The following is an 11,851-nucleotide window of genomic DNA, read 5'->3' as shown; positions in this document are numbered from 1 at the left end:
CGAATTAGTTTGCCCGACAGAGACGTAATAACAAAAACAGTCGCGATATGAAGTAGAAAATAAAAAAAAATATAAAAATTATATATATATATATATATATATATATATATATATATATATATAATATATATGCATAGTCGTAAACGTATAATATCTAGACCTCTACATCTCCCGTAGTCAGAATGCGTCAAAAAATAGAAAGAGATAGCTGTATGATCACCAATCTGTCCTTTTCCAATGATGCGTGATAGGGTAAAGAAGCCTTCGTTAATTGGAAAAAGAAAAGTAGAGAGGATGAAAAGACGAAGATAGAAAATGATGATACAAAGCATGCTATCTCTGTCTAATATCTGACCCGCACTTCTTAACACTTGGTCTAGATATACTATGTAATAATACATAAAATATTTTGCCAACGAAATATCAACAACCATGTGTTTAGCCTTGGCGGCGCGCCGTAAACATTGGCGCGCTATTATTTACATATCTCGACTCTGTTATCATCCGCGCGACAACACTCGAGCAGGAAAGTATAGTTTTGCGAGACGCTTCGTCGAATTCCTTGCCTAAATATGATCGCAATCACTATCGGGAAATTATTTACTGTTATAATATAATTGATAATTAATTAATATTTATAAATAATATATAACTATATATATATATTGTGACGATAAATCTCGAATCGCATATTTCGTATTTTATTCATTTAATCAAATATAAGAATTAGAGTAATGAGAAACCAAATTATAAATTATCATTTCGTTGCGATCTTTACGGACAATAATTATTTCTTTAACAACAAATAGAATCAAATATATTTTGTCCACGATGCTATCATTTGACTATCATTTGACTTTTTGATCGACGATCTAGATATAATTTGGATTATGAACGTGCTGTAAAACGATCGAATCGCAAAATCGATTAATTAACATAACGATAAGCTCCGCGATACATTAATCATTTAATAAATAATTGATCCATAATTTAAAAAACTTATATAATTTAATATTTTGCATATATATTTTATAGTACGTAAAATATTTCGGCAGCGAATTAGCAATACCTAATATGGTATTCGGCCTTGGCGACATAAACATTGGCGTGCTATTGTTTACGTATCACGGCTTTGTTATCATTCATACATCAATACTTGAATAGAACTGTAGTGGGGCGAGACGCTCAAATTCCTTTCCTATGTGTTATATGATTCACACGGCAACACTCGAACAGTAAAATAGCAGTGCAAGACACTTCGTAAAATTTCTTTCCTAAACGCGATCACGACAAGTATCGGAAAATAATTTGATAAGATTAATAATTAGTTATCTTTTATATATTTTAAATAATAAATATAATTTAATATTATAAACGTAATTATATCGCTACGATAGGTTTCGAAGAGCGCATTTCGCGTGACGTATATACACATTTAATCAAGAATTGAAGTGATAGAAAAAATCAAAATTATGAATTATTGTTTTGTTGCAATCCTTATAAGCAATAATTAGTTCTTCAAAAATACTTCAATTTAAATATATCTTGTTTGACGCTTTATTGTTCGACTTTCGATTGCATGTAAATATGATTCGAATTAAGATCGCGCAATTAAACAATCGAATCGCAAAATCGAATAATTAACATAACGAAAGGCTTCATCAATCGTGATATATCAATCGTTCAATAAATAATTAATCATAATTTAAAATATATGCTTTATATATTTTAATATTCCGCGTATACATATATAATAAAATATACGTAAAATATTTTGGCGACGACTTTTCAATAACATATAGTATTCGGCCTTGGCGCCCCTATTGTTTACATGTATGGTCTTTTTATCATTCATACGGCGACATTCAAGCAGTAACGTAGTGGTACAAAACGCTTCGTATATTCTTAAATTTAATTAATTGCTATGATTATTATAATTAACGATTAATTATAATTTTCAATAAAAGATACAAAACTGTATTGCAAATATAAATAATTAAGTAATATAAATTTTTATTAAATTCTCAATAGCGATATATTAATTAAACGATTGCTATATAATTCTTGCAACGATGCGCATGATTTTGGCCTCGTGTAAATGAGTGCGAATCATACTTTCTGTATTACTCTCTTATGATATAATAATTAAAGTGTATATCTCGTATAATTGTTCCGCGATCAAGAGTGCCGTGCGAAATATTTCGCGATCACCGCATACGACTAATCATAATTAATCGTGTTTTCGTGAGTGAGTGTAAGTGCCACGAGGAAGCAGCAAAGGATGAAAAAGAGAGAAAAAGAAAATCTGAAGCAACATCAGGCGACGTACGGAGCAACGATATGCAGTAAGTAATTTATAAATTTGATTATCATTTGTATTATTTTTAAGATATATATACATATTGCTCGTTCTTTTTTTCATTTTTTCGATAGTTCGATTTATTCGATATTATCATGCAATATATAATACATATATAAAATATTCCAAGTTTTATTTTAATTGTAATAGCAGGAATCTTTAAAATAATAAATTATCATATCGTTGCGATCTTTACGGACAATAATTATTTTTTTAACAACACAGAGTCAAATATGTTTTATCCACGATGCTATATCATTTGATTTTTCGACGATCTAGATATAAAATTTATTGGATTAAGAACGTGCTGTAAAACGATCGAATCGCAAAATCGAATAATTAATATAACGATAAGCTCCGTGATACATTAATCGTTGAATAAATAAAATTGATCTATAATTTGAAATACTTATAATTTAATATTTCGTATATTTTTATAATACGTAAAATTTTATAGTATGTAAAATATTTTGGCAGCGAATTAGGACAATACTGAACATATAATATTTGGCCTTGTCGGCATAAACATTGACGCGTGTAAACATTGTTTACGTATCATGACAACCTTGTTATGATTCATACGGAGACACTTTTGAATAGAAACTATGTATTTCATTTTACATGCGTCGTATAAAATATACATAAAAAAATTTCAATTATAATTTATTATCGCTGTTCGTATTATATATTAAAATGACAAAACATCACGCGCAGCTAATAAAACCTTAATAAATCCATAATATTTCATTGCAATTTTTATCCACAAGAATGAATTTAGCACGGACACGAACCAACCGGCCGTTTTACCGTGCGAAAAGTGAATTTGGCCATGTAGTTCCGCCGGCTCTAAAATGAATTCAGGTGGCGCTACTGCGCCAACTAGAAAAAGCGTTTTACGAAAAACGGTGGCGCGACCCCTCTCAGGCTTTTCCCTGTTATATTTTTATATCTTACAAGTGCCCAACTTCAGACAAGGAGACGAAAAAGGGGTTCCGCATGTGGTTATGTCTTTTATTTACTTTATAAGTAGACGTATTTAAGAATATAAGATAAATATTCGTGATTTCAAGTTGAAAGTCTTGCGAATGACAAATGGAGAGTTCTACAAGCGGCGAGAATTCATCGAGCAATCAAGCTCCCGCGCGTGGCGAGAGAGTAAGCAGCGGTCAATGAAATTATTTGATTAAGGTATAATTACTGAAAGAAAATAAATTATTTCAACTATCTATCCTATGTAGAAAAGTCGAGGCTCGAGGCAAAAGGATGTAGATAATTCAAGCAAAAAGTTTCTGCGAAATTTCGATCCGGAGCGCAGCGAGCGTGAGAAACGTAAGCTGTATCGTCGATTGTATCACAGCCACAGGAGGCATTTGTACGATGACAAGGGTATCTTCATACAAACGTCGGACGATCTTTGCGATTGCTTGAGCTTGCATTGCCCCGGATGTCACCTTCCGTGTCTCAAGTGCTCTTCCCTAAAGTGCGGTCATGAATGCAGGTATTTTAATAAGAGTTTCCATATCCAATGAAGGCCTGGTTTCTTTTGTCGCGAAGTTATTTATTTCCGAGTTGGTCGTCTATCGTCAGGAATAATCGCAAATGGACCTACGACACTATTCACTGCGAAGGAACTGATCCTGTGATAAAAAATCCATTGTTGAAAGAGTCCGAAGCAAAATGAGAGCGATAAATAATAATTGCTCTATAACAATTGCAATCTATAAGAATATCTGTATATAAAATAACTTCAACAAAGGCTGAATTCTTATTATTATCTTTTATGAGGTGTAGTTGTATGATAAATAAAAGCGAATTTATAAAAAGTTTGAAATGTACTATATGTCACGAGAAAAGGGTTTAATGATTCTTCAACAGCATGGTCAAACAATTTTTAAATAATGCCACGCAACTTAAAATATTTTACATTATTTAATCTGACAGACGAGTGACGTATTACACCTGGAATTGTTTTACGTAGGAATGGCAACAGATATAATTTCGACGAATATAATTCTTGAGGCTGAAGCAGCGTATAAAAATGACAATTCCAGCGCTAAAAATTGGCACGAAAGATTTATTTTTGCATATCGAAAATCGATTTCATCGAAATGATGACGTTTATCCATTTTCCAAAGCGCGCCCAGAATGCACGCTCGTGCGGCACGTCACTGCGTCGCACACGCTCTCACACACATACATGAAAGCGCTATTGATTTTCCGCGCGACGCTTTCGGCGTCGGTGCGCACCTTTGGCACGCACACACGCGCACGCGGAGGGCGCGCGCTTCATTTTCGTCCGCGAGATCGTCGAAAACTCGCGGATTACCTGAAAGAAAGAAATCCGGAAAAAAGGAAAGAGCGCGAGAAAAAAATACCGTCATGTCAATCGCGAGAGAGTCGCGAGGGACCCGACTTCGTTGTTAGTCCGTACGTAAAAGTGACGCGAGCCCGACCGTCGTCGTCGGTCAATTTGACAGTCGCGCCGCGTCTCCGAGAATAGCGGGTCAGGGGGTTGACGTTCGGGAGGCGCGCTCCGCGCTAGTTTGCCGCGTCGGTTGGTTCGTCGCGATTCGTGACAGGCGTGTAATCGACGAGGGAGAAAGAAAGAAAGAAAGAGAGAGAGACGGGGAACGAAAGGAAACGTCGTGTCCTCTCTCCGTTCGTGTTCGAGGGTAACTCGCCGCCACCGGGATACCGGACGCACGCATCTGTACGGAATACGCGCGAGTGACAGCCGCGAGGAAACGATCGTCGAGGCCTCTCCGTCGTCCGTGTGATCGTCTGTGTAAGTGCGGCTGTCGCGCGATCGAACGGGATTCCGGAATCGAGGAGGGAAGCTTCCAGGTGTAGCAGGCCGCAGCAGGTTTTCTCATTTTTCTATCGGAATATAATATATTTCTCATCCGCCCTTCGCCCTCCCCGCCGTTCTCCCGTCCAGGACGATGCAGTTACCGCGATCGGTCGAGTGTGACGAACGTCGCGTTACGACGATAATGATCGGGGGGATTAATATTGTCGCCTGGGTCTCTTCCTCTCGCATTGCAATTTTACTTCATCTTCCTTCGTCCTGACGATAAGTGCGAGAGCAATACTCGTGCTTCGATTTATGGCAATGTAAAAAAGTTGAGACAGAAATAGCGTCATCGTGAGTACATCATATTTATTAAATATGTGCGACAAACATGCACGAATCTTTCAATTGTCTCTCAAAGTCCGATAGATTAATTAAGCTTCGATCGCAGTTTGAGTCGTTATCTTCGAAGGGATGGAGCCCGACGAGACAGGTCAAGTTGACAGTGTCAACGCGCGTGGAAATGCCTCGGATCTTGGCAATGTCCTCCTAAAAATTCTGTCATTGAAAGATTATTTTGCGACGAGGATCGCCTCTAATAAAGACGCATTATATTCGAAACGAATCAGTCGATCGAAAATGAAACACGCAATCGTCGTGTATTCGTGATATTGTACGATATTATAGACTTCGTGATTTCAATGATAACGAAAATTACAGGGATGGGATTCGACGAGATCGATTGGGGTAATCGTTACACTAGGAGGATAAATATAGCACACATATACACACATACACACACGGTAATGATAATTTTCTATGGTATATTACAAATATTTTCGAACTCTGTTTTTCCACCTGTATTTATATCGGATATATAATAATAGTCGTTCGTATCTAAGGATCGTTAATTTTACTATTGGAGGATATTTCAGTGCTCGCAATTACCCTGATTGCTTCTGTAATTTTGGCGAATTCACGTTTCGATGTCACACACACACACACACACACACACACACACACACGAGACAGAGAGAACCGTCCTTATTTCTGCCAATGCAAACACTGATGATAGGTAAGGTGTATTTAGCATCTGTATACGTCGAGAATGAAATTTACCGAAATTTGGCCGGTGTGTTTGATCGGAAAATTCCAGTTTCGTTTAATTCACGAATCCTTTTCCGCGTCTTTGATCTTTTTGAGCCATTCGAGCTGACAGAATTGACAGAAAATCATTTCTTTATATAATTAACTCTTATATTGTATAATTTTTAATATCAGATATATTAATTGAAATTCTCGATTACTTTACATATATTGCTATTCTCAATCATATATATAATATCTGTAATTATATTTCTACATTCAAATAGGAAAAAAACTATTTTTTTTTTTTTTTTTCGAATCGTACTGCCTTTGAATAGGACTCATCAAAACTGTTTCACCTTGATTGCATTTCCTATACTTTATATCTTTTCTCCTTCTCACTCTGTGACATATCGATTATTTTCATTTTAAATGCACAAATTGCAAGAGAACATACAATTATGACAAACTCATTCGGTTTCTTTCAACTTTAGCTTCATTCCCTTCTTAGCTTCACCCTCTAAAAAAAAAATAAATTAAAATTTACATAAAAAAAAGTATATTCGCGGACTTTAAGTGGAGGAGGAGAGAAAACTGCAGGAAGGTATAGAAGACGCAAGTGAAACGAACAGACTTTTCGCGGACGGTGAACGCACATGGTCGCATCGGTTGCGAGAAAGCTCTTAAAATTATTTTAAAAGTATTTTTTATACATTTGTAAAGGAAATATTTTTATATATTCTCGGAATATTTAAATTTAAATATATAAATTTGAGGACATTAGGGGAAGAGATATATATATATATATGTTATCGAGGAAGCGCACGAGATAGCGAGACCCGCGCAAGGCTGTGTAGGAGGAAGGGACCCATGCAGTAGGGAATGCGGCTTCGTGGGTGTCGTCACCGGAGAGTCTACGTCACGAGATACGCGCAGGAGGACGGACGGATGTAACCTTTCACGGGTTCAGATTATTAACCGCGTGGGCGAAGCGCGAGACGGAGATCTATGGCGTGCGCATCATTTATACGGGGTGTTCCGGGACCGTCGGATGTCCTTTTGCATCAGAATTCCCGGGCGATCCGAAGACGATTCTTCCTCGCGACCAAGATATCGAGACGATCAATTTTTGAAAGAAGAGAGAGAGAGACAACGACGTTTGTGATTAATTTCAAGATATTAAAATTTTTTTCACGGACATTTTTAATTCGCGGATTAATTACGGTGCTGTTGAAAAATTGAAAAAAAAAATGCGAGAAACGTCAAAAGGAGATCGTCTTCGAATTGACCGATTAAAGGGACATCGGGGGTGGTTCCGTGGATCACCTAGTACAGCTTTTGCGTGTCGTGCGACAGGTCGAGCGGTGTTCGGGGGTTGCGAGGAGAGGTTTTTTGCGAAGAGTGATCGTCTCGTACACATACCCACGCTCCCCATCCCTTTCCCTCCCGCGACCACCCACTCACCCCCTTCCCCTCGTCGTCTATCTCGCTCTCTCCGTGCGCAAGGGACCCCGAGCGTCGGGGGTTTACGTTGCCGGGACGGCAGATGTCAGGATGCCGGAGCAGAGCAACGACTATCGTGTGGTCGTGTTCGGGGCGGGCGGCGTCGGCAAGAGTTCCCTCGTGCTGCGTTTTGTGAAAGGATCCTTCCGCGAGTCCTACATACCAACCATCGAGGATACTTACAGACAGGTGAGTGTGAATCGGCCAGGGCGCCGGCGTGATTTCCTCCCAAAAAATGCACGTTCTTACAATTTACACATTTTTCACAACCGGCGACGATCCTCTCTCTGATAAATAATGTAATTAATTTTAGAGATAATGATTACGTGTGTTGGGGATTAATTTAAACGAAGCAAAAACTTAACTTCTCTGCTTCTCTGTTTCTTTTTTTTTTTTTTTGGAATAGGAATAAAGATAGAAAATTAACGAGGGAATAATTGATTTTATAACTAATATTTAAATTTTAATAGAAGTTAAATAGTAGATTTTAATTAATATTTAATTACGACACCATCACGTGCACAATGTATTAATTTGATGCATGCTACATACTAGGTTGCAATCCCTGGGAAAAAAAAATAATCAAACGTCTTTGCTGGCACCTGCATCGCCGCAAAATTATAGATCGGATTCCGTCATAAATTATAAATGCTGTAAAACAGGCTTTACGCGTCAGACGCTACGTAGATAATAATTTCCGCGTCGAAATTTAACGATTAATCGAATGTCCTCGTGTCTCGCACGCGCACGTCGCGGGATTGCGATAACTTTGTCATTTACGAATTTAATATTTTCATTCGTATATCCGGCTAATAATATGTAAGTGAGGAATAATAAGATATAAAGAGACGATAAAGACACGAAATTGGCAAATGATTCGCGATTGTAACGTCGAGAATATCTAAAAAGCATGCACTAGTAGTAGTGTTATATAGTCGTAGTAAAGTAGAATTAATATCATAATAATGTATGCTAATGGGGAAATACCTATAAGTTAAAAGCACACGCATGTTATGATAGATTTATGTTTCATAGAAGAGAAAGAGAGAGAGAGGGAGAACATCGTATCATATACAGTAAATTAATTACATACTATAACACATGATACGAGGTAATAATAACGAGATTTATCACATAAACTCTACATACTCTCACGTTGTTTATAGGAAATTGAGATCTTTGTGTAATACTATTTTCTCATTGATAATACGTAGATGTAAATTCGCACACATGTCAAACTTTAATTATTCGTAAGTAAGTCAAAATAACGTCACAATGACAATTTTTTACTTACCATAAATATTATATAAAATATTTAGTTTATATTTTAATAATATATCGAATAAATTTTTTTATGATCTCTTCTCTTAATGTATACAAGATACGTATAAAATATTTATATAATATTTCAAAAAATAAATAGTAGTAAATATTTATGAATATTTATCATAAATATTGTGTGCTATCTGGGTATCGTAAATTTTAACAAAGACACACGTGTACACGACGTATGTTGCAATAACGATGCTGGTGGGATTCTCGCTGTGTGCGCGACGAGAAGTGTTGTCAATGAAATCGCGCGGGACTCGAATATCATTCACGATTACGACTCGACTCAATTCGATCCGCGATCGACGCACAAGGGATCAAGAATCGAGGGGGAGTCGAGTCGTATCGCGGATCGATCGGATCGAGCCCGTCGCGCGATCGTCCAACGGTGTGACCGTGTGTGTACGGCATTTCAGGTGATAAGTTGTGACAAAAACATATGCACACTTCAAATTACGGACACAACGGGGTCCCATCAGTTTCCCGCTATGCAGCGGCTTTCTATAAGCAAGGGTCACGCCTTCATCTTGGTGTACTCGGTATGCTCACGGCAAAGCCTCGAGGAGCTACGACCGATCTGGGCCGTGATAAGGGAGCTCAAGGGCCAGGATATCTCGCAGATACCCATCATGTTGGTAAGAACACGCCACTCAACCCCTTCATTTCTTTCGGCTATGAATTTCACACTTCCAAATACCAATTAACTCCCGATTGATTTTTTTTTATATATATGTCTGACTTGTTCTATATACTTGAGAGAATAATCGTATAGTTCTTGAACGCGATATTTTTTTACGTCAGCGATAATAACTACTTGCAAAAGCTTGCGTAATATTTACGATCATCGCGATGTGTCCGCTTAAATTTTTCTATTTTATCATTCGTTATCGATCTTGATAAATTAAAAAAGAATTTATTCATCTATGGTATATATAGCAATGCTTTCGTCGTTTTAAGGTCAATCGTTAAAGGGACGTTAAGTTTACCGAGTTTCTATTTTCACTGAAAAATTTGTCCAAGAACCTCAAACAAAATTGAAGCGCTGTAAATTAATATATTCTATTGTTGCGAGATTATATAATAATCCGATTGACTTTGAAGTAAATTTTTTCACGAAAAGAAAAGGGACTTTTATTCCTGCACGAGAAATTGTTTTGTTTGTCAATGTTCCTCTTTCGAAAAATTTGGTGTCTCGTTTACCTTTTAACGTCTCGGCGGTAACCATCCACACTCAGGTCGGGAACAAATGCGACGAGAGCCCGTCGGTGCGCGAGGTGTCGATGAGCGAGGGCGCGGCCGAGGCGGCTAATTGGGGCTGCGGCTTCCTGGAGACCTCGGCTAAGACGAATCACAACGTGGACGCCCTGTTCCGAGACTTGCTCACCCTCGAGAAGAATCGCTCGGTGTCGTTACAGCCGGTGCAGAGCAACAACGCTATAAGACTCAAGGAGAAGTGTGCCGTTATGTAAAGCCCCCCCCCCCCCTCCACCCCTCCCCCGTCACGCTGATCCCGCGTTGTATATCGTATATATCGCGATCGACGACACACCGCATGACACGCGACGATTCTCGGCGAGGTACTGCTTCCGGTATATATATATATATATATTCGTTCTGGGGATCATTACTTTTCGAGATGGGGCCCTCGCCGATCCGATCTGATAATTCCAATAAACGAGGGAACGATTTATTAGCGATTTAAATCCCTGCGACTACCGTCTGTCGAGAACCCGTTAAAGTTTATCGTATCGTATTCGTTATTAAAGGCGAAACCAGAAACGAAAATATCTCCGCGAAACTTCGAATTCTAGAAATAATTTTCTAAGAATCCTCGAGAGAGAGATTTAGAATTTCGAATTCTAAGAACGATTATGGGTTAATTTAATGCTTTCATTCGTCCGACGAGAGAAGAGGGTGAGTATTTTTATTCGACGAACGAAGGGGGGGTTATTCGAATACGTGTGCGCGTTGCTCGATAGGGGGTGCGTGTGAGAGAGAAGCTTCTTTTACCTTAAATTTAACACTTTACGCAGTAGACCGCTCGATAATGACAAGTTATTCGAGTTCCCGCTCTTGTTTTTCTCGACTCCACCACGGGATCGTCCCGCGGTAATCTCGATCTGCGACGAGCGTCATTGCCGCAAGTATGTGCGACGATATCATTTTTTTATTATTATCTCCGGAAAAAAAGTCGCGCGTTTCGCAGCTGCTCTGGCACGGGAAGAGCCTGGTGTTAATTATAATGTTATACTTCGGCAACAATATAAAAATACCGATCATTATACCATACACGACATATCACATCCTAAATAAATAATAAATAATAAGAAAATTCTGATATTTTATAGGAAGAATTAATTTTTATAGAAGAGATTTATACATCGTATTATATTGCGGAAAGGATGTAATTTACCGGTTACATATTTTTTCAAAAAATTTCTCGCATAGATATTATATATTTTTTTCAATTTTGATATTTAATTCATATTTTTTATAGATAAATAAAATAAATATATATGTGGGATTGATTGTGATAATGATAATATATAATGGTAATTTATAACGTAAAAAAAAAATATATATATATACATATAATTGACAATTAATTCATCGGGATATATCGTAGCAACAAGGCCCGAGTTTTATCGCGATTCTTATAATCGCTTCTTGTTATAATTAACTCTTCCAAGCTCTTCGTCTAACAATAGCGACAGGTAATTAGTAATTTTTCAATAAGCTCTTGTTTATACGTAGCGCCGAAAAGACCCCGATGATTAGCGTCG

At 37.6% G+C, this 11,851-nt stretch overlaps 2 protein-coding genes across 3 annotated transcripts; both read left to right on the top strand.

The window, feature by feature from the left end:
- Window positions 1-3,281: 3,281 nt before the first annotated feature.
- Window positions 3,282-4,183, top strand: LOC115243796 (ARL14 effector protein). The gene is made up of 3 exons (XM_029821033.1): window positions 3,282-3,514; window positions 3,598-3,857; window positions 3,947-4,183. Exons 1-3 carry the CDS (start codon window positions 3,452-3,454, stop codon window positions 4,038-4,040), a joined length of 417 nt encoding a protein of 138 aa, XP_029676893.1. The 5' UTR covers window positions 3,282-3,451; the 3' UTR covers window positions 4,041-4,183.
- A 128-nt stretch (window positions 4,184-4,311) lies between these two features.
- Window positions 4,312-11,845, top strand: LOC115243795 (GTP-binding protein Di-Ras2). Of its 2 annotated transcripts, none has more exons than XM_029821031.1 (4): window positions 4,312-5,222; window positions 7,743-7,928; window positions 9,485-9,703; window positions 10,304-11,845. In XM_029821031.1, exons 2-4 carry the CDS (start codon window positions 7,791-7,793, stop codon window positions 10,535-10,537), a joined length of 591 nt encoding a protein of 196 aa, XP_029676891.1. In that variant the 5' UTR covers window positions 4,312-5,222; window positions 7,743-7,790; the 3' UTR covers window positions 10,538-11,845. The 2 variants fall into 2 exon arrangements, with proteins under 2 accessions (XP_029676891.1, XP_029676892.1); XM_029821032.1 differs by having other exon boundaries at window positions 5,094-5,222; window positions 7,593-7,928.
- Window positions 11,846-11,851: the final 6 nt, after the last annotated feature.

The sequence above is a fragment of the Formica exsecta genome, unplaced genomic scaffold (genome assembly GCF_003651465.1).
Source record: "Formica exsecta isolate Colony F162 unplaced genomic scaffold, ASM365146v1 scaffold733, whole genome shotgun sequence".
In the NCBI taxonomy this organism is placed as follows: Eukaryota; Metazoa; Arthropoda; class Insecta; order Hymenoptera; family Formicidae; genus Formica; species Formica exsecta.
The sequence above is the reverse complement of the archived record's forward strand: the minus strand, read 5'-3'. Positions and strand labels throughout refer to the sequence as shown.